Source organism: Giraffa tippelskirchi, chromosome 5 (assembly GCF_054371585.1).
Source record: "Giraffa tippelskirchi isolate mGirTip1 chromosome 5, T2T-mGirTip1v1.2.pri, whole genome shotgun sequence".
Taxonomy (NCBI): Eukaryota; Metazoa; Chordata; class Mammalia; order Artiodactyla; family Giraffidae; genus Giraffa; species Giraffa tippelskirchi.
In genome coordinates, this window is record NC_137279.1 from 179,562,702 (window position 1) to 179,586,241 (window position 23,540).

The 23,540-nt window shown below is 39.0% G+C and overlaps 1 protein-coding gene and 1 pseudogene across 11 annotated transcripts; both read right to left on the reverse strand.

Moving 5' to 3' along the window:
- Positions 1–7,193: 7,193 nt before the first annotated feature.
- Positions 7,194–16,734, reverse strand: ZNF684 (zinc finger protein 684). Of its 10 annotated transcripts, none has more exons than XM_081493954.1 (6): positions 16,601–16,734; positions 14,658–14,695; positions 12,104–12,135; positions 10,408–10,534; positions 9,991–10,092; positions 7,759–9,061 (listed from the first exon to the last, which is right to left on the reverse strand). In XM_081493954.1, exons 4-6 carry the CDS (start codon positions 10,439–10,441, stop codon positions 8,157–8,159), a joined length of 1,041 nt encoding a protein of 346 aa, XP_081350080.1. In that variant the 5' UTR covers positions 10,442–10,534; positions 12,104–12,135; positions 14,658–14,695; positions 16,601–16,734; the 3' UTR covers positions 7,759–8,156. The 10 variants fall into 10 exon arrangements, with proteins under 10 accessions (XP_081350085.1, XP_081350084.1, XP_081350080.1 ...); XM_081493956.1 differs by having other exon boundaries at positions 16,597–16,734; XM_081493952.1 differs by lacking the exon at positions 12,104–12,135 and having other exon boundaries at positions 9,991–10,086.
- A 4,256-nt stretch (positions 16,735–20,990) lies between these two features.
- On the reverse strand, positions 20,991–22,975 carry LOC145505304 (large ribosomal subunit protein eL33 pseudogene; annotated as a pseudogene). The gene has a single exon (XR_014052927.1). The product of XR_014052927.1 is annotated as a large ribosomal subunit protein eL33 pseudogene (transcript).
- Positions 22,976–23,540: the final 565 nt, after the last annotated feature.

A 23,540-nucleotide genomic window follows, 5' to 3' on the forward strand; every position in this document is an offset into this window, starting at 1 on the left:
AAGGTGACAGCTTCTGTATCTTGTAACATTAAAAAGCTTGACAAATAACACTGTCATTTAAATTTCACTTAGGCTATTGGTATGGTTTATTTCTTATGTGCAACTTCATTATGAGTGTATATTCATTATGAGTATATTCATTATGTATGTTCATTATGTATGTAAATTCATTATGCCTAACTTCATTATGAGTGTTGAAGTTCTAGGTGAACTCTCCCCCTCTCCACAACTGTCATATTTGTAATAGGTGTCTCTGCTGCATGTCTGTAACTCACAGTTTTGACAGTCCTTATTATCACATCGATTATAAAGGATTTCTCTTCCATGTAGATTCTAATAAAGGTATTTCCTTTCTGACTGAAGTCCATATCACACTCGTTAATATCAGTTTTCTCTTGTGTGGGTTCTGAGATGAATATGAAGTGTTGAAGCCTCAGAGGAGCCTTACTGCACTCATCAAATTTATAGACTCTCTCTCCTTATGGGCCCTCTCTCAAATGCCAAGTTTTACACTCATAAAATTCTGACCGCATATACCACATCAATATGCTTTCTCTCCTGAATGGGAACAGAGGGTATAATGGAGAAGAGTGGAGCATCTGGCAAAGCCCTTACTGTGCTCATCATGTGGATATGGTTTCTCTCCCACGTGGACTTTAGAAACGTCTAAGGTAGGCAGCTCTACAATAACTCTCACCACCTTTACGTCTTTCATAGGGTTTCCTTCCTCCACAGATATTTTCGTGATTGCAAATATTTTTGTACTGGCTGATACCCTCAACCCACTCAGACCATTTGCAAGGCCCTTCTACTATGTGAACACCAAGATTGTTAAATGCTTTAGGCTTCCCAGGTGGCGCTAGTGGTAAAGAATATGCCTGCCAATGCAGGAGTCACAGGCAATGCAGGTTTGATCCTTGGGTTGGAAGATTCCCTGGAGGAGGAAATGGCAACCCACTCCAGTATTCTTGTCTGGGAAATCCCATGGAAAGAGAAGCCTACAGTCCACGGGGTCGCAAAGAGTCGGACATGACCGAGCACACACACACACAATCACACAATCATCTAAAATGGGTGTATAGTAGGAAGCTTCTGACTTGGCCGCCATGATATTCATGCCTCCAGGTAGGTAATTACAGCCTTGGATAATCCCTTCCACCGGAGTTCAGGCTGGACCTTGCTTCTAACAAGTAGAATAAGAAATACTAACAAAGTTAATTTCCCTTTCACTTGCTTAAACTGAAATGATTCTGAATTAGGGTTGTTATACTACTGTGATTAGGTTACATAAGATTGTGACTTCTGTCTTGCTGGTCATTTCTTTCTGGCTCTTGTGTTTAGTTGTGCAACCATCACCACAACCAAATTTTAGGACATTTTTATCCACCCACCCCTCTCAAGAAACTCCACACCATTAGCAATAAATCCTCTTTTCCACTTTTAGCCCTGAGCAACCACTGATCTACATTCTGTCTCTTCAAACTTGCCTATTTTAAGCATTTTCTATAACTTGAATCATATAATATGTGATATTTTGTGACTGACTTCTTTCACTTAACATATTTTCAAGGTCCATCCATGTCATTACATGTGTTAGTACTTTATTTCTTTTTATAGCTGGATAATAGTTTCCTGGTGGCTCAGATGGTAAAGAATCTGCCTGCAATATGACAGACCCAGGTTCGATCCCTGGGTTGGGAAGACCCCCTGGAGAAGGGCATGGCAACCCACTCCAGTATTCTTGCCTGGAGAATTCCATGGACAGAGGAGCCTGGGCTACAGTCCCTGGGGTTGCAAAGAGTCAGACATGACTGAGAGGCTTAACAATAAAGTGATTTGGTGTGACTACCTAAGTTTAATTAGCACATAGAATGAAAACTCTGTAAAATAAAGTTTCACTTAGAGCTGATGGATATTCAGAAAATTACTCTCATTCACATGTCTTTGCTCATCATCACCCTGCAAGAATGCTAATGAGGAAAAACAATTCCAAGCTCACATATTTAATCCAAAAACTTTTGCTTCCAAGAAAAAACCTGATTTTGTGAATATAGGTTTCAGGTCAACACTGTACCTAAGCTTCACAAAAATGTCTGAAGAAAGAGCGCAAGGACTCTACAAAAATTTCACTTAAAATCATTGGGAGTTCATGTGTTTTTAAAGGGAATACACAGAATGTATGTAATGTCAAATTATAAGAGTTGCTAAGTAGTTTAAGGAAGCAGACAAGATTTTCAAAATAGCTTGGTATGATACCTATGCTAGTCACCTGGAAATTTCCAAACATGTCTGAGATATCTCTGAATCAATTTCCTAAACAAAAAGGTAATGACAGATTTTAACAATAATATTGACAATTTAATTTTATTTTAGTCAATAATATTGATTTTTAAGAATCTTCTTCCAGAAGTGTTGCAAAATATTTTAACACCTAATTTTTTTAAACTACGTACTCCAGTTATATGCTGCTTCAGCTAGGCTCACTTCTACTTATCAAGCTGCTCCAGCAAAATAGGATGGCTTTTATTTATGACTATCTACTTGGAGAAATGCCTCTTTCCCTGTACTAAGTGCTAGGAGTAATACAGAACACAGCTGCTTCCTTTCTTCAATGTCTGGTTAATCAGGATTAAAAACATACACACGCAGGCACACACATATTTTGCATAGAGACAAAAACATATCACATGATGTGCTCAGCTGAGCAGAGCAGAAGACTTCATAACCGTCCCTGACTATTATTTAAGAGGAGGCTCAAGGAGTTTCAGGCTCAGTAACAACTGCTGCAACTATTCGCAAGTGCCCCAAAATGGTTAGAGATCAAGTTCATACTGCTGACCTTCACTTCCATAAGAAACCATATTATTTCACTTACAGTTGGCAGTTCTGCATATGGTGATTTTAGGCTTTGAAGAGACAATGATGGTGTCTACCAAAGATACTAATAGATATAATTTTAGAAGGGGTTTAAGCTCTATTTATATATTTTTTATTTTAGTAAAATATACATAACATAAAATTTACTATACTTAAACCATTTTTAAGTGTATGATTCATTGGTATTAAGTATGTTCACAATGCTGTACAACCATTACAACAGATATAAATCAGTATAATATGCATAGCACATATGTCAAATCTATAGATATACAAATTTCTTCAGCAATGCAGACATTTGTATAATTGGTGTGAACATCACAAATCAGGGGGCAGAGTATATATGCAATTATAGTCAATTTGATGCCTAATTATTCAATTTTTTCACAACTTCCTCAGTTTTACTGTACAGTAAAGTTGCCTATAGCTCACAATTTTCCATAATTGTTTCCAAAAAATTAGTAATATCACTTACAGAACATGAATTTCAGACGTGCTCTTCCACATTTATTCAACTGATAGGGTTTTTCTCACAATGAATTCTTTGCTGCTTTAGTAAAAGGCTAATTTTAAGCTTTCCCACATTTACAAAGCTCTCTTGTTTTTATGACTTCTTTGATGGATAACAAGATATGTCGTCTGGTTAAAAGATTTCCCACATGTGCTGCCTTTATTTTGTTGCTCTATGCGAGTTATGTTAAAGCAGATGTGAGCTCTGGATGAAAGCTTTGCCATATTCAGTGCACCTGTGAGGTTTCTTGCCTGTGTGAATTCTCTGATGCATGCCCAGCACTGACGAGTCTGCAGAGGCTTTGCCACGTTGTCTGCCTTGGTACGGTTTCTTGCCTGTAGGGATTCTGGAGTGTTTATAGAGGGATGATCTGTACTTGAATGTTTTCCCACGTTCCTTACATTCATATGAGTTCTTGGATGTGTGAGATTTCATATGTTCAGTAAGGGAGTAAGGCCAGGTGAGTGATTTCCTGCACTGACCACATTCATAAGGCTTCTCTCCAATGTGAACTCTCTGTTGGATCTTGAGCTGTGTTTCATGCATAAACACCTTCCCACAATCACTGCACACAAAGGGTCTCTCTTCACTATGAATTTTTTGATGAGCTGTAAGAGGTCCCTTTTATACAGTTCATGAGGTTCTCGTGGCAAGTATACTGGGGTGGTTTGCCATTCCCTCCTCCAGTGGATCACGTTTTGTCAGAACTCTCTGCTATGACCCGTCTGTCTTGGGTGGCCCTGCACAGCATGACTCATAGCTTCATTGAGTTACATAAGCCCCTTCGCCACGACAAGGCAGTGATCCATGAAGGGGATTGGAATGAAAAGTAAGAAGATATACCTGGAGTAACAGGCAAGCTTGGCCTTGGAGAACAAAATGAAGCAGGGCAAAGGTTAACTGAATTCTGCCAAGAGAATGCACTAGTCATAGCAAATACCCTTTTTCAATAACATAAGAAATGATTTTACACATGGACATCAACAAATGGTCAATACCAAAATCAAACTGATTACATTCTTTGTAGCTGAAGATGGAGAAGCTGTATAAAGACAGCAAAAACAAGACCTGGAGCTGACTGTGGCTCAGATCATCAGCTTCTCATAGCAAAATTCAGGCTTAAACTAAAGAAAACTGGGAAAAACAATAAGCCAGCCAGGTATGACTTAAATCAAACCCTGTATGAATTTGCAGTAGAGGTAACGAATAGATTCAAGGGGCTAGATCTAGTTAATAGTGTGCCTGAAGAACCATGGACGAAGTCCATAACGCTGTACACAAGGCAGTGAACAAAACCATCCCGAAGAAAAAGAAAAGCAAGAAAGCAAAGTGGTTATCTGAGGAGGCTTTACAAATAGCGGAAGAACAAAAAGAAGTGAAAAGCAAGGGAGAGAGGGAAAGGTACATCCAATTAAATGAAGAGTTCCAAAATATAACCAGAAGAGACAAGAAGGCCTTCTTCAATGAACAGTGCTTAATAACAGAAGAAAACAACAAAAAGGGAAAGACTAGAGATTCTCTTCAGGAAAATTGGAAACATCAAGGGAGCATTCCACCAAAAGATGGGCACAATAAAGGATAAAAATGGTAGAGACCTAGTAGATGCTGACGAGATTGAGATGGAAAGAATACAGGGAAGAACTGTATAAAAAAAGATCTTAATGAACTGGATTACAACAATAGTGTGGTTAGTCACCCAGAGCCAGACATTCTGGAGTGCCAAGTCAAGTGGGTCTTAAGAAACACTGCTGTTAATAAAGCTAGTGGATGGAATGAAATTCCAGCAGAATTATTCAAATCCCTCAAGGATGATGCCATCAAGGTTTTGTATTCATTATGTCAGCAAATCTGGAAGACCTAGCAGTAGCCATGGGACTGGAAAAGGTCAATCCTCATCCCAATCCCCAAGAAGGGTAGTACCAAAGAATGTGCTATTGGACAATTGCACTCATCTCCCGTGCTAGTAAGATCATGCTTAAAATCTTGCATTCTAGGCTTCAGCATAATGCGACATCAAGAACTTCCAGATGTCCAAGCTGGGTTTAGAAAAGGAAAAGGAACTAGAGATTACATTGCCAACATTCGCTGGCTTATAGAGAAAGCAAGGGAACTTCAGAAAAACATCTATCTCTGTTTCATTGACTATGCTAAAGCCTTTGACTGTGTGGATCATGACAAACTGTGGAAAGCTCCTAGAGAGATGGGAATACCAGACCATCTTACTTGTCTCCTGAGAAAACTGTTGAGTTGAGAAAAGGCAAATTCCATGACTATAACTACTTAAAGAATTCCCAGGACTTCCCAGGTCCAGCAGTTAAGACTCCGCACTTCCACTGCAGGGGGTACTGATTTGATCCTGGGTGGGGAACTAAGATCCCTCATGCCACGTGGCCAAAAACAGAATTCCCTGTGTGGCTGGCAAACTGATTCTGAAGACAAGTCCAAAATAAGGTAACAGAGATTTGGGGAACTGAGAGACTGTAAACAATATGTAGTCTCCTAAAATAACTGGCAAACTGTTAAATAAAAAAAGGTATTTGATGACATTTGTTAAAGATGACAAATGACAAGGCAGACTTTCTTCAGGACAAGTGTGATAGGCAAAGGGACCATTGCAATGGGATTTTAGTTAGGCTCAACTCTGAATATACTGTGGACAAGGAGTAGGGTAGGGGGTCAGTGAATGGAAAATTACTAAGAGAAAACATTAGGGAAAAGAAGGGAAAACATTAGTGGTAAAGGAAGGTTCTGGCTAAATCATCCTAACAGGATTCTTGCCGAAACAGGCCAGGGTAATCAGACATTACCTGAAGGATGACGGAGGATGAGGAATCTGATCAGATACTGAGGGCAGAGAGTTCTGTTTAAAATGACTAGCAGTGAGTGACTGAAGTCACTCAGTCGTGTCTGACTCTTCGCGATCCCATGGACCGTAGCCTACCAGGCTCTTCCATCCATGCAATTTTCCAGGCAAGTGTACTGGAGTGGGTTGCCATTTCCTTCTCCAGGGGATCTTCCCAACCCAGGGATTGAACCCGGGTCTCCCCCATTGCAGGCAGATTCTTTACCATCTGAGCTACCAGGGAAGCCTAGCAGAGTTCTTGCTAAAAATAGATTTTTTAAGGAAGTGTGCAGGTGAGCCTCAGAAAGTTTCAGGAACCTGACTAAAGTTTAGTCAAGCAAAAAAATATTCAGTAAAAGATTTAATTGAGATCCTTAAGTTCTAGTATGCTTGTTCCAAAAAGCACTAGCATTCATTTATAATCATTACTCAACATTACTCTTCAAAACATGGTTAATGAAAGAAAAGCAATGTAAAAAAGTTGTAACTGAGCTTAAACTTGAAAAGACCTGATTTCTGAATTTAGGATCAAGCTGTTTTGCCACAACTCAAAAAAAGGCATAAACGTTTTTTAACATTATTAAGGAATATTGTGTATAATAATAAAAACTGTAGGTTAAATAATGATTGGTTCATCCTTTTAAGGGAATATTTGGAATTTACCAAATGTCACATTCCAAAGTGAAGTTGCTAAACAAAACATAACAAAAAAGTGCTCTTTTCAACTCAGTTCATGTGCCTATGCTGTCACATGGAAAATTCCAGGCAGTTCTAAGAGCTAAACCTGTATCAATCTCTTAACAAGAAAACAAAAAATAGATCCAAAAACTTGCTCCCTGAAAGTTGCAAAGTATCACAACATCCTACTTTATTAAGATGAAATTCAGATGATACCCTAGGTAACTACTACTTGAGCTATGCTTACACCTTTGGTGGATACATCAATGAAAAAGAACAGGGATAGCTGAAGTGCAAATGTTTTATTTATATACTTCTTTAAATACTTCTTTTCCACAACTGAGCACTTAGTGTATAGAACACAACTGCTTTCACCATCTCAACTGATACCTTGTTAAATTATACACACATGTCATTCCATATATCTTTATAACAAGTTTTAGAATTAAAGAGGAGACTCTGAGATTCAGTAACACTGCTATACCCATTAAAAGTGCCAGCAAATGGATGAAATATTACTGAAATTCCTACTATATCTTAAACCACATTTTTTCACTTGCATGTTACTATTCAGATTGGAAGAAAAAGTGTGATATTTACTTCAGAAACTCTTAATAGATATAATTTAATATAATATTTGCATGTTACTATTCAGATTGGAAGAAAAAGTGTGATATTTACTTCAGAAACTCTTAATAGATATAATTTAATATAATATATAAACTTATTTTATATTCACACTTGCATAATTATGTAATTTGTTATAAAAATAATCAGAGATGCTAAATGTAGTTTTCACTGATTCCTTGATTGTTTAATTTATGCTTTCCAAGCTCTAGTGAAGTCGCTCAGTTGTGTCCGACTCTTTGCGACCCCATGGACTATAGCCGACCAGGCTCCTCCATCCACGGGATTTTCCATGCAAGAGTACTGGAGTGGGTTGCCATTTCCTTCTCCAGAGGATCTTCCCAACCCAGGGATCGAACCCAGGTCTCCCATATTGCAGGCAGATGCTTTACTGTCTGCGCCACCAGGGAAGCCTAAGCTCTAAGTTTTATCATTATAAATTAACATTTTCTGTGATCTTTCCTCTAAAAACTTTATCATTTCCAGAACATGACTGGCATTGATTTTTTATGGGAATTTGTTCTTTCAGTTCCTTCAAATTGTTGCATTTCTCCTCACCATGAATTCTTTACTCAATAATTTATCAAATATTTAAAACTTTCTCATAATCATAGGTGAATATTACATATGAATTTTCTGATGTACAATAAGATTTGACTTCTGGGAAAATGGTTTCCCACATTTGCTACATTCATAGGGTCTTTCTCCTGTGTGAGTTATCTGATGTCTAAGGAGATGAGACTTCTTGATGAAGGCTTTGCCACATTTAATACATCCATAAGGTTTCTCTCCCGTATGAATTCTTTGATGGGTAACAAGCACAGAACTGTTGCCAAAGGCTTTGCCACATACAATGCATTGATATGGTTTCTCTCCTGTATGAAATTTAGAGTGTTTATAAAGGGATGAACTATACCTGAACGTTTTCCCACATTCCTTACATTCAAATGAGTTCTCAAGTGTATGCGATTTCATGTGTTGATTAAAGGAAGAATTCCAAGTGAATGATTTTCCACACTGACTGCATTCATAAGGCTTCTCTCCAGTGTGGAGTCTCTGATGTACCACGAGTTGTGCTTTATGTGTAAATGCTTTTCCACAATCACTGCACACAAAGGGTCTCTCTCTGTTATGAATTTTCTGATGAGTCACAAGGTGTGCTTTGCTGCTATAGGCTTTCCCACAGTTGTTGCATTCAAACAGTTTTTTTCTTGTACGATTTTTTTCATGTCTAATGAAATTAAATTTCTTTTTGAAGGCTTTCCCACATTCATTGCATTCATCAGAGTATTCTCCATTATAACATCTACTATAATTGAGAAAGTCCAAAGTAGGTTGCCAACTCTTCCCATATGACTTACATTTATATGATTTTTTTCTTGTAGAATTAAGACTTGTGCTCATATTATAACCATGAAGTCTCTCCACAGTCAGAATTTTATTGAACATGAACAAAACTGAATTAAAAAAATTGTCTTTGCTTTTCTGGTGCTTGTCTGATTCATCAACAAGTGGGCAGTCAGCTTCTAAAAAGGAGTACAATGAAATGTTCCTAGTTAATTTTTGCCATTGACAGTCATAGAAAGAAACTTGATTTCAAATCTAGTCTCATTCTGAAACAAGCATGTTTTCACCTTGCTCCTGAACTTTAAGAATAAAACTGCTAGGGAGGAAAAAAGAGACAGAATGACAGTGAGAATGGGTGGCTTAACTTGTGACCGGGAAAAAAAAACAAAACAAAAAAACAGTAAAATAGCACAAGGTAGTGAGGAGGTACAAAGAAAATCAAAAAGTTGCTCACAGAACAAAGACAGCCCACCATGGAGATGTGATCACTGGACAGGGAGAGGAACAAGAGACAATGGAGTTAAGGGAAAATTAGATTTGGAAGAGGGAGATCAGAATCAGAGTCCTCACTACATAATTCCTAGATCACCCTGGTAGAATACCTCCCTTTTTTCTGCATTCATAATATCTTTTTCCTCTTGGTCATCTGACACAATATCGGTTCCCTTCAGGAACATTTTTATATCTCCAGCCCTCTAACCTTATCCAAAAGAGGTTGGTGGAGTAAGACTGCAAATCCACATAAGCTGAGTACATTATTAGAACTAGATGTATGGAAAGATTTGCCACTGTGTTAAGGAGGAAAGAACAATGAGGATTCTAGGAATTGAGAGAACCAAGCATGCACTTCGATGCAACGGGTGGTGTGAGGAGTCAAAGTGGTGTGGCAGGACATCCTCCTACACAAGAGCTGAGGAAGAGAAAGAGCAGCCATGTGCGAGAGCGGAACTGAGGGTATCATATGGGGATCTGAGGATGTCGTGTCAAGGGCACCCAGTCACTTCCGAAGGTATGTGCTTCCTAAAGTGTTTCAAAGGTACCAGCCCCTCACTCACCAACTGGGACCCCATTCCAAAGACCCCCATCTTTCTGGTTTTCTCTGACTCACCTGGAGAGGGCCAGCGTGAGTTCTCTCCCTCCACCATCCATGGTTCTTGTCCTTGTTCCACCTTGAATATCACTGTTGTTTCAGTAACTGGACACCCTGTTCCTGGGAAACAACACAGAACTGGGGACAAAGTGCTAGGAACAACTACCTCCTAATTCGGGTTTGTCTCCTGGTGTCTTAGGGCCTGTGAAGGCTGACAAACAGGCTTCAGAACAGAAAAGACCCTTCTTCACTCAGGAGGTAGAAGCACAAACACAGTACCTGACCCCAAAGGAGATGAAGAATCTTTGACCACTGAAGTTCAAGGCCAAACTTACTAACGCTTCAGAATGTTCACAGCTTTCACAGGTCTTAAAGGAAGGGTACTGTTAAAACATTCTGAGTTACAACTAAAAAGATACCACTCACTGTCCTTACCCACTGAGATGAGGTTTCTAAAGTTCTCCAACATCACATCCCAATACAGGGTTCTCTGATCACAGTCAAGCAGCTGCCACTCCTCTGGGGTGAATTCCACAGCCACATCCTGGAGTGTCACTGATCCCTGTAATAGTACATGGATCTTCAAACTAAAGTGTGCATCATTTGGGGACTTGGAAGAGTCATGGCAGCCTCTTAGGATCACATCATGTTCATTGATGAGTTTTCAAAGTTATGTATGAAAACTACTATACACCTGATTCAGAAATATACTTTGTGATAGAAACAAAAATTATATTAAAAATATTTAAATAGTATCAGAACAATTCAATAGCAGAAAGAATAGTCTTTTAAATGAATGGTGTTGGGGCAGTTGGATATCTACATGCAAAAGAATGAAGTTGGACTCCCTCCAACCTGCACACCTCGTATCATAATAAAAGAAAATGAAGTCACTCAGTCATGTTCAACTCTTTGTGACCCCATGGATTGTAGCCTATCAGGCTTCTCCGTCCATGGGATTTTCCAGGCAAGTGCACTGGAGTGGGTTGCCATTTCCTTCTCCAGGGGATCTTCCCAACCCAGGGATTGAATCAGGGTCTCCCACATCGTTCAGTTCAGTTCAGTTGCTCAGTCGTGTCCGACTCTTTGCAACACCATGAACTGCAGCACACCAGGACTCCCTGTCCATCACCAACTCCCTGAGCCCACCCAAACCCATGTCCATCGAGTTGGTGATGCCATCCAGCCATCTCATCCTCTGTCGTCCCTTTCTCCTCCTGCCCCCAATCCTTCCCAGCATTAGGGTCTTTTCCAACGAGTCAGCTCTTCGCATGAGGTGGCCAAAGTATTGGAGTTTCAGCTTCAACATCAGTCCTTCCAATGAACACCCAGGTCTGATGTCCTTTAGGATGGACTGGTTGTAGGCAGACACTTTTACCGTCTGAGCCACCAGAGAAGTCATCATAATAAAAATGAATTAAAAATGGATCAGAGACCCAGTGTAAGAGTTAAAACTACAGGTAACCCTTGAACAACTTGGGGGTTAGGGTGCCAACCCTCCCCACAGTCAAAAATCCACATAAGTTTACAGACACCTCCATATCTGTGGTTCCACACCCATGAATTCAATGAACCACAGGTCATGTAGTACTGCAGTATGTATTTACTGGAAAAATCTGCACATAAGTGGACCCACACAGTTCAAAGCTGTGTCATTCAAGGGTCAACTGTATATAATTCTTACATGAAAACAAGGGAGTAAATCTTTATGACCTAGGATTAGGTAACAGTTTTCTTAGACATGACAGAAAAAGTGTGACAAAAGAAAAAATAGAGAAATTGGAATTCATCAAAATTAAGCATTTTTGTGCTTCAGAGGACACCATGAAGAATGAGAAAAAGACAACTCACAAAATAATAGGAAATATTTGTAAATCATATATCTGAAAAGAGAGTTGTCTCCAAAAGAAAAAGAATTCTTACAAGAATAAAAAGAAAACTCAATTCAAAAATGGGCAAAAGATTTGAACAGACATTTTTCCAAGGACAGATACGATCCAAAAGCACATGAAAAGATGTACAAATCAAAATCACAATGAGATATCACTTTACATCAAATAGGATGGCTAAAATCAAAGGCAGACAATGACAAGTTTTTTACAAGGGTAGGGAGAAACTGGAACTCTCATACACTGCTGATGGAATTGTAAAATGGTGCAGCACCTGTGGAAAACAATTTAGGAGTTTTTCAAAACATTAAACATAGAGTTACCATACACCCAGCAATTTTTCCTAGGCATATACCCAAAAGAGTTGGGAACATATGTCCACACAAAAACCATACACACATGTCCATGGCAGAATTATTCATAGCAGGCAAAAGTGGTAACAATATGGGTATTGAGCAAGTAATAAATGAATAAACAAAATGAAGTATATCCATATGATCCAATATTATTCAGTACTAAAAAGGACTCCATGACATAGATGATCCTTGAAAATATTGTGCTAGATGAAAGAAGCCAGTCACAAGAGATCACAAATTGTATAGTTCCATTTGTATGAAATTTTCAGAACTGGCAAATCCATAAAAACATAAAATAATTCAGGGCTGGGGGAAGGAAGGAATGGGGTGTAACTGTTAATGGGTATGGGGTTTCTTTTGAGGATAGGAAAATGTTCTGAGATTAGGGATGACAGTTTCACAATTGTGGTAATATACTAATTTTAAGGTGGTCAACTTATAATAAATGAATTAAGTCTTAATAAAATTATTTTAAAATACTGCTTATATGTTCTTCATTCATTCACTCATATAATATTTAATGAGGATGCACCAAGTACAGTGCTAGTGATACAAAAAAGAAAAAACTTATTACTGCCCTCAGCAATCTTACAGTCTATTAAACACTACAAAGTAAACGTATAAAGGTAATTAGATGTTAAATGGGCTATAAGGTTAACAGGTTAGACTTATGTAAGCATAATAAAATAGAAAAACACAGATTTTTTTTATATGATAAAATATATCCTCTTAACCAGGAATCAAAATCATTTTTAATTTAAACTGAAATTAAAAAGGCATATAGTAACATTTCTATCACAAAGAGATAGTTAAGATTATATAAGGAAGCAAACTAAAACCTACAAGCTTTTTTTTTAATGCCACAGAAATAATTTTATTTAGAAGAAATATAATTTTGTAAATAAAATGTAACTGGAAAACAGTTATGCCTATTTGTTTTACTTCAACTACAAGGGCAGAGCTGAGTAGTTATCACAGAAGCTATATAGCCCTCAAGCCTAAAATATTTACTGTTTGTCCCTTTAATGGGAACAGTATTAGAAATTCTTTAAACTGTTATGTTAAAAGCATGAAATATATCGACAAGTATAAAAAAAGATATGAGGAAAAAAGTTCCCAATTTGTGAAAACAATCTTAATAAGCTAAGAATCCTTAACTTGATTAAAAAAAAAAAAAAAAAGAACAACTATCTACCAGAATATCTACCAGAATATAAGACACTGGAAGAATTCCCATTAAAACTGGACCAGAAAAGATTTTGGCTAGCAATTATATTCAGAATTATAGTACTAGAAATCCTGTCCACTGCAATAAGATAAAAAAAAAATGGAGATAAGTGAGTAAGGGACAAAACACCATTTGAAGAGTATATTATGGGCTAGCTAGAAAATCTAAGAATAAACTAAAAAGCTCTTAGACTTAGTAAGAGTTCTGTAAGTTGAATAAAGTCAAACAGACAAATACATACTTTCCTATGCACCAGAGTAACCAGTTAGAAAATATTATGAAAAAAATATTCATCCCATTTTCAATACAACTTAAACCACATGTAAGAATAAACATTGTAAGAAACGTATAAGAATTACCATTAAAAACCTATATAACTGTAATGAAGGACCAAAATAAAAATGGAAATAAAATGGAGAACTCATTATTGAAAAGTTATGAATTCTCCCCAAATTTATCTAAAAGTGTAATGTAATCACAATAAAGATATCTAATCTATCCCCTGGGTTGGAAAGATCCCCTTGAGGAGGGCATGGCAACTCACTCCAGTATTCTTGCCTGGAGAACCCCCATGGACAGAGGAGGCTGGCAGGCTACAGTCCATGGGGCTACAAAGAGTCAGACACAACTGAGCAACTAAGCACAGCATAGCACACACAGACTTACATACGGAGTTCTTGGCACTCTGCTCTCTGCTTATTCTAGGGAACACTCTTAAGAAGGTCATTGGAAATTGGATGTTATATTTATCACAGAATTGTTACTGGGAATACTGTTGCTAACATAACCTCTTTGAAATCTTATTATAAGATATCTTCTTTGGAGAACTGCGCTAGGAAAAATTTTACTTCTCAGGGGAATTGTTCTGCTTTATGCTCCTGGACAAAGCCAATACTTTGGTTGGCTACCCATTTTCTATGATCACCATAAAGAGTGGGTACACATATGAAGCCCTACCAAAATGCTGACCAACCCTATAACCTGGATATCAATTTATCAATTTTCTGAATTTCCTATTGGACTGATCTATTCAGTCTACATTCTCCCTAACTATACATCTCCTTTTTATATGGATTTTTTAAAAAGAGATTTGGACCTCTTGCCTTCTGAGATGGTGCACACTCTGTCCGTGGACTGTGCATCTCTCTAAATAAATCCACTTCTTACCCATCAAAAAAAAGAGATTTTAATAACAATAAATGGATGCCTTACCTTGAAGTTGATCATTTCTGCCTCCCTTGCACAGAGATCTATGAAAGTAGAAATGGGGAAGAGAATAAAGACATGAAATACCAGGACTGCAATGGAGAACCCTGCTCTATGAGAACAGAGGCACACTCAGTGCAACCTCAGAAAATGCCACCTAATGAGAGAATGACATTTCCAGCAAGTCAGAAATGTCCATATTTTATAAGCGATGATCTTATATTAGTAGGCTGTACATTTCTACCCTACTGACCTAACAGCAAATCGTTAACCTTTAAACCAGTGACAGGTTTTTTTTCTCCCAGAAATTCATTCTAAGTAGATAATAATGAATGAGTTAAAGTGATAACTAAAAGCCTGATCTCTGAAGCTCAGTTATCTTTGGAAGTCATTCCTACCTGTGATTCTCTGGCCTCTGTTCTGAGGGGGATTGGGTAAGAGATCTCAAATTGGGTTTTCTGAAGAGGCTGGATGCAGGGACATGGGGCAGGGGAGTGGGGGTATTTTTTTTTTAAGCTGAAGTCTTCAGTTGAGACTCTAAATCTCAATCTCTCTCTCTCAATCTCACCATCTTCTACAGGCCTAATCTGGGCTTTTTGAAATTCCAACCAGCACTGCTAGGGCCCTAGAAAGGCTAAAATGTGCAAGAGGCACTCTCAGCTTTATTTACAATCATCACTGGAAAATCTGAAGATTCACCAAGGGTTCTTTTTTTAAAAAAAAAACCTTTATTTTGTATTGGGGTATAGCCGATTAACAATGTTGTGGTGGTTTCAGGTGAACAGCAAAGTGACTCAGCCATACATATACCAAGAGTTTTGTTTTTTTTTTTAAATGATGACATACCAAAATTTACTCAGCATATATAAACATATTTCGAAAGAATAATAAATCCAATGATTTGTTTTGCAGGTTCTTTTCATCTTGCAAAAAGAATGCAATTTGAAGGAAACTCATCTGGAGTTTGACTCTCAGATCATCTATACTAAACTGCCTGAGTCCAGGCAAGTTAAACTCACCTTTCTGCTTCAGTTAACTCATATACAAAATAGAGATAATATTTACTTCAGATGATTATTGTGACTGTTGACTAAAAAAATATAGTCACAATTTGAAAGCAGAGAGTTATTTTAGGTGGTGGGAATGTTAGCCTGGGAGACAGCATCTCAGTAACTCTGGGAAAATTGCTCCAAGGAGGCAGGAGAGGAAGTCAGGCTATATACAAGTTTGCAACAAAGGAAGCAGGTAGGCTGAGCTCAAATATCAGTATCAAGTTAAGGAATTTAGCATTCTGTGTATGGGAAGATGCAAGCCTCTGGGCTCAGTGAATTCATTCCTTTCACATGTACCTCATCTATCTGGGGCTAATCCTGTTTCCTTGTTCATTGCTCCTGGCATTCCCCCAGCTCCAAAGCAATCACCGTGAAGGGGGTGGTGGTGGTGGGCCGGCAGTAGCATCTGCTGGATCGCAGTTTTAGCAGCCCTCAGTCACATTTGGAAGCCAGGTATCACTGATAGTCGTGACATTTCTTGTTTATTAATATGGCAGAAGACATTTTCATGTCACATGAAAATACCCTAAAGCATGCACCGAAGTTTCTCTAAAAACGTTTTCCCTTAAAATGGTTTACTATTTCCTTTTGCAGGTTCTGGTAGGGCCAAAGGTGCTTTTGTCATCAGGAAAGGTGCAGTTTAAAGCACAAGAGAAGGAATGCAAACTGAACTTACTCAAGCCTCAACTGGGATCTAAGAACCCACGGAGTGGCAGTTGGACTCTTACCTTGTTTTCTCTGAGCTACTCCAGAATCGGACAGGACCCACACACCCAAACTGGAAGTCACCGCATGTGAGGGTTCTCACGTTTTATTTTCGTTGGGTAAGCCAATAAAGCGGTCCCTTTCTTTCTACCCTTTCCTTATGTCCCCCAAGTTCTGTAGAGTCATACTTGCCAGCTTTGCACCGCCACACTCCCAGCTCCGGCTCTAAGCTGGAGATCAGGTCACGGAGATCTCCTAGACACGGGAGATATCCCAACTCTCACTTCATGCAGTACTGGTTCAAAAATTACAAAATACCGGCTACCACCCCACTGCGCGTGTCCGGAAGTAACTCTTCGCCCAGAGTTCCCAGGCTCCCGCGGGGTGCAGGCTATTCATCCAATACTACATTTCCCATAAAGCCTACGGAGCTTACTTGTGGAATGCGTTGGTTTTGCCTCCTTAGAGGGAGACTTCAGATCTGGTATCTCTGGGGCTGCTTGAGGAGACATGCTCACTTATAAAAGGGAGATGTTGATATCATCTTTGTTTAAAAGCTATGGACCTTTTAAATACTGGAAAATCTAAGTCAGCAGTTTGCTAAGAGAATAATTTGCCTTTACTCAGTTCAGTCTTTTCTAGTAAGACAGTAGCTTAGGTCAGAAACGAAGAGGACCCAACAAAGAAGACTGAGACGGAATAATCCTGAGGCAAAAGGAAAAGCAGGAAGGTTTGGATCTGCAAAATCAAGGGAAGAGAACGTTTCAAGGAGGAGGGAGTGATCCATTGCATTAAGTGCTACTGATAGGTTAGGTAGGATGAGAAGTAATAATTGACCATTGGACTGAGCCATGGGGGGATGGCTGAAACATGCCCTTTTGGTGTACTGATGGAAGTTTGATGAAGTCTGATAAGAATAAAGAGTGAGATGAAAGAATGGGAGAAGGCAAGTACTTACATACATACTCCTTCAATTTTTTTTTTTAAGATGAATAGGAAAGTAAAACTGTCCATTGCAGATGGGTTTGGGGTTCAGAATTTTTTTTAAGATGGAAGAAATTACAGTGTTTGTATCCTAATTAAAATGATACAGTGGAGAGGGGAAAATCAACAGTACAGGAGAGACAGGACAGTTGCAAGAACAAAGTCCTTGAGGAAAGAAGGAATGGAATCCAGCACACAATTGGGAGGATCAGTTCTAAGCAAGAGCCTGGGCAATTTATTCATTGAAAAAACAGGAGAAGCAGAATCGATAGGTACAGATTTGGTGGGGGGAGAATGAGGATATCTTCCCCTGAGTGTTTCTATTTTATAAGTGAAATTAGAAGCTCAAAGTGAAGTTAGGGAGAAGGTATTTGAGATATGAGGAAAGAAAAGATAAGAAATTCTGCATTAGATTAATTCTAATATTTTTTTCATATTTCAACATATGCGAAATTGCTATCTCACAAATGATGACATGCCATAGTTTAATTGGTAGTCTTTTTTCTTTCCTAGTAATATGCAAAATAATGATGTATCTTATAATCAGTGGCATCTGAGATTCTAAGGTTAGTTATTTAGGAATGTGGGGAAGTGAATGGATTCAGAAAATGAAGTACTATTACCCAGCACCATTAAGATCTCACTTGATGCTAGTAAGTCCTTTACTGGTATTTTCGATGTCATAAACACATATTTTTAAAAAATCATTTTTTGACTTTAGCTCACTTGAGCAATTGTGCCATTTCCTAGCTTTCTTTCTTTTTTTTTAATGTTTTGACTGTGTCCTGCAGCTTTGGTAGTTCTGTGACCGAGGATCAAGCCCATGCCCCGTGCAGTTCAAGAGCACTGTCTTTTTTTTTTTTTGGCTTAACTTTTAATTTGGAAACACTTTCAAACTCACAGAAAACTTGCAAGCAGAGTACAAAGAACCATTTGTTTAGGACAGCAATGACCTAAAAAAGGAAGGTCAGTTCAGTCGCTCAGTCATGTCAGACTCTTTGTGACCCCGTGTACTGCAGCACACCAGGCTTCCTTGTCCATCATCAGCACCCGGAGTTTTCTCAAACTCATGTCCATCGAGTCGGTGATGCCATCGAACCATCTCATCCTCAGTCATCCCCTTCTCCTCCTGCCTTCAATCTTTGCCAGTATCAGGGTCTTTTCCAATGAGTCAGTTCTTCACATCAGGTGGCCAAAGTATTGGAGCCTCAGCTTCAGCCTCAGTCCTTCAAATGAATATTCAGGACTGATTTCCTTTAGGATTGACTGCTTTGATCTCCTTGCAGTCCACGGGACTCTCAAGAGTCTTCTCCAACACCACAGTTCAAAAGCATCAATTCTTTGGTGCTCAGCTTTCTTTATAGTCCAACTCTCACATCCATACATTACTGGGAAAATCATGGCTTTGACTCTACAGACCTTTGTAGACAAAGTAATGTCTCTGCCTTTTAATATGCTCTCTAGGTTTGTCATAGCTTTTCTTCCAAGTAGCAAGCGTCTTTTAATTTCATGGCTGCAGTCATCATCTGCAGTGATTTTGGAGCCCAAAAAAATAAAGTCTGACACTGTTTCCACTGTTTCCCCATCCATTTGCCATGAAGTGATGGGACTGGATGCCATGATCTTAGTTTTCTGAGTGTTGAGTTTTAAGCCAGCTTTTTCACTCTCCTCTTTCACTTTCATCAAGAGGCTCTTCTTTAGTTCTTCTTTGCTTTCTGCCATAAGGGTGGTATTATCTGCATATCTGAGATTATTGATATTTCTCCCAGCAATATTGATTCCAGCTTGTGCTTCATCCAACCCAGCACTTCGCATGATGTACTCTGAATAGAAGTTAAATAAGCAGGGTGACAATATACAGCCTTGACATACTCCCTTCCCAATTTGGAACCAGTCTTGTTCCATCTCCAGTTCTAACTGTTGCTTCTTTACCTGCATACAGATTTCTCAGGAAGCAGGTCAGGTGGCCTGGTATTCCCATCTCTTTCAGAATTTTCCACAGTTTGTTGTGATCCACACAGTCAAAGGCTTTGGTGTAGTCAATAAAGTGGATGTTTTTCTGGAATTTCAGAAAAATCATTTCATGATCATTTCAAAGATCATTTCATGATCCAACGGATGAAACCAGGAGAATAAACAAATATACCTCCTGCCCCCAAGTAGAATCAACCAGACACCACTGTCCCCCAACATGAGGGGTCCCATGATGCCCCCTCATCCTACCTAAGGGTGCTTAGCTGGCACTGGCTGGGCCCAGGCCTGCCTCTCAGAGGTGGTTGACCAACATCTCCAATGGCCTGGGTCACTTTGTGGAAGCAAAGTCTTAATCACTGGGCCACCAAGGAAATACCCTTAGCTTGCTTTCATAGGAAAATTTCTCTAAAGAGTTGCTTCTTGGTTCTGCCTACATTTTCTCACCTCCAGTTCTCTCTTAAGTCCACTCTAATTGGCTTCTTGACCATAACTGCACTCCTGAAACTGCTCTTAATTTACCAATGAAATTCCAATTGAAAAATTAAATGGGCTTTCTTTGTCCTCATCATATTTGACTTCAACAGCATTTAAGAAAAATGAAATACTTCCTTATTTTGGTTTCTACAACATCTCACGAAAGATAATTTCTCCCACCTCACTAATACTATTTCTCTATTTTCTTTATTGAATAGTCTTCCTCTAGAAACCTGTATGCAGGTCAGGAAGCAACGGTTAGAACTGGACATGGAACAACAGACTGGTTCCAAATAGGAAAAGGAGTACATCAAGGCTGTATATTGTCACCCTGCTTATTTAACTTATATGCAGAGTACATCATGAGAAACGCTGGGCTGGAAGAAACACAAGCTGGAATCAAGATTGCTGGGAGAAATATCAATAACCTCAGATATGCAGATGACACCACCCTTATGGCAGAAAGTGAACAAGAACTAAAGAGCCTCTTGATGAAAGTGAAAGAGGAGAGTGAAAAATTTGGCTTAAAGCTCAGCATTCAGAAAACTAAGATCATGGCATCTGGTCCCATCACTTCATGGCAAGTAGATGGGGAAACAGTGGAAACAGTGTCAGAGTTTATTTTTGGGGGCTCCAAAATCACTGCTGATGGTGACTGCAGCCATGAAATTAAAAAACGCTTACTCCTTGGAAGGAAGGTTATGACCAACCTAGATAGCATATTTAAAAGCAGAGACATTACTTTGCCAACAAAGGTCCGTCTAGTCAAGGGTATGGTTTTTCCAGTGGTCATGTATGGATGTGAGAGTTGGACGGTGAAGAAAGTTGAGCGCTGAAGAATTGATGCTTTTGAAGTGTGGTGTTGGAGAAGACTCTTGAGAGTCCCTTGGACTGCAAGAAGATCCAACCAGTCCATCCTAAAGGAGATCAGTCCTGGGTGTTCATTGGAAGGACTGATGTTGAAGCTGAAACTCCAATACTTTGGCCACCACATGTGAAGAGTTGACTCATTGGAAAAGACCCTAATGCTGGGAAGGATTGGGGGCAGGAGGAGAAGGGGACGACAGAGGATGAGATGGTTGGATGGCATCACTGACTCGATGGACATGGGTTTGGGTAAACTCCTGGAGTTGGTGATGGACAGGGAGGCCTGGCGTGCTGAGGTTCATGAGGTTGCAAGGAGTTGGACACGACTGAGCAACTAACTGAACTGAACTGAATTCCACCTCCAAATGTTGGAATATTCAAGAGTTTGGCCTTGGGTCTTTTCTTTAATATTCAAGAGTTTGGCCTTGGGTCTTTTCTTTTTGAAGTTTTCCTCAAATGGTCTCGTTCAGCCCCACAATTTTAAATACTATCTATTTGATGTTAACTGACAAATCTGTATCTCCAGCCCTCATCTCTCCCCTGAATTTCTGACCCCTAATTCCTTATGCCTACTTGAAATCTCCCCTTAAAAGCTACCTTCAACTTCACATGTTCAAATCCACCTATTAATCTTGTCCCCACCCACACTCCCACTATAACACTTCTCCTAGTTCAATAAATGTATCATTCACCTGGTTACTTGAGCAAAAATTTAGGAGCCATCCTTCATTTCTCTTCTTCCTGTTTCCTTTCTTTGATTTATATGTATTTGGCTTTCATCCCCAATTCTGGATCAGAGCTCCTAAAACTCTTGGAATTTCCTAAGATATGAGAATGAGCATGTCTTTTGTTATGTTAATGAGGTGACTTTTGGACAGCACCTAAGGATGAGAGCTGTCAGGAAAACCAAATCACATGATTAGAGGGTTAGAACTTTCAGTCCCATACCTCCTAACCTATGGGGAGGGGAGAGAGGCTGGAGGTTGAATCAGTTGCCAATGGCTGACAATTTAATCAGTCATGGCTATGTAATGAAGACTCCATAAAACCCCAAAAGGGGACTTCCCTGGTGGTCCATTGGTTAAGAATCCACCTGCCAATGCAGGGGACACAGGTTCAATCCCTGGTGTGGAAGATTCCACATACTGCAAGCAACTAAGCCTGTGTGCCACAACTACTGAGACCATGCACCCCAGAGCCCATGTTCTGCAACAAGAGAAGCCATCACAATGAGAAGCCCACACACAACAACTAGAGAGTAACCCATGCTCACAACCAGGTTGGTGAACACATGAAGGTGTGGGGAGAGCCATGTACCCATAGAGGGCATGGAAGATCTGTACCATTTACCAATACCTTACCTTATGCATCTCTCCATATGGCAATTCTTGAGTTACATCCTTTAATAATTAACTAGTAGTCTAATACGTAAAATGTTTCTCTGAGTTCTGTGAGCCACTCGAGTAAATTAATCAAACCCAAGGAGGAGGTTGTTGAAACCTCCAACCTGTAGCCATCAGATCAGAAACACAAGTAGACAACCTGGACTTGTATCACTGAGTAGGGAAATTTCCCTCCCATTTTCTGGATGTTTGTCTAGACTTCGGTGTCACTTCTAAATATTTGGTAGAATTCAGCAGTAAATCATCTGGGTCTAAAGCTTTCTTTGTGGGAGGTTTTAAACTACAAAATCAATCTCTTTGTTGGATATAGGGCTATTTAGGTTGCAAATTTCTCTTGAGAGAGCTTTGGTAGTTTGTATCTTTCAAAGAATTTTTCTATATCATCTAAGCTGTCAAATGTATTGGCATAAAGTTGTTCTTAATATCTGCCCCCCCCCTTTTTTTTTAACAAATCCACACTTTTCATTTACTTCTCAGCAAGTTTAAATTCTCGAAGGGTACAGCATCACATGTATTCTGTGTTCAATGTCTTCAGCGGGAAGGTTGCTTTGGAATTTGGCAGGAACCATGCCACTGTTTCCATGACCTTGAGTTATCTTTCCCTAGATTACTAAGGTTTTCTGCCGGGAGTTACTGTGTTGTTCTTTGCTTTGTACACAGAAACACATCTCTTGCCTAGACAGAATTCAGTTTCATCTTGAGCATATACACCTTAGATTTTCAGGAGAGCTGCATGCTCCCTCTTGTTCTGTAGACCCCACTTATAGCTAGCAAAAATGGCCTTGGACCACAGCCTTCCAGACTTATTTGTCAATTTAGAAGTCCTGTTCCTAGCAGGCCTCCGCAGGATCCAAGATGGCTGCATAATATTCCCTTATTTTCTTTTAATATCTATATTTGTAATGTTGTCACCTCATTCCTGATATTGGTCATGTGTCTTCCCTCTCCCTCCTCCCACCCTAATTGCTCTGGCTAGAACTTACCAGTTTTATTGATCTCAGAATCAGTTTTTGGTTTCATTGATTTTTCTCTATTATCTGTTTTCTATTTCATTAATGTCAGATCTGTTGCTTATTTCATTTTTATGCTTTCTTTGAATTTCATCTTCTCTCCTTTTTTTAGTTAAGGTGGACACTGAGGTCAGTAATTTGAGATCTTTCTTCTTTTCCAATTAGTGGCATTAGTGGTGTCAATTAGGTATCCAATTAAGTACTTAGTTTTATCAATGTCCCTGAAATATACTACCTCCCACACATTTTTGTATATTTTCATTTTCAGTTAAATATAAGTAATTTCTCTTTTTGTGATATCTTTATTGACTCATAGGTTACTTTAGTGTGTAATTTAGTTTGCACATAATTTTTGATTGTTCAGATATCTGTCATCAAACTCTAACCTAATTCCATTGTGATCAGACAGCGTACTCTGTA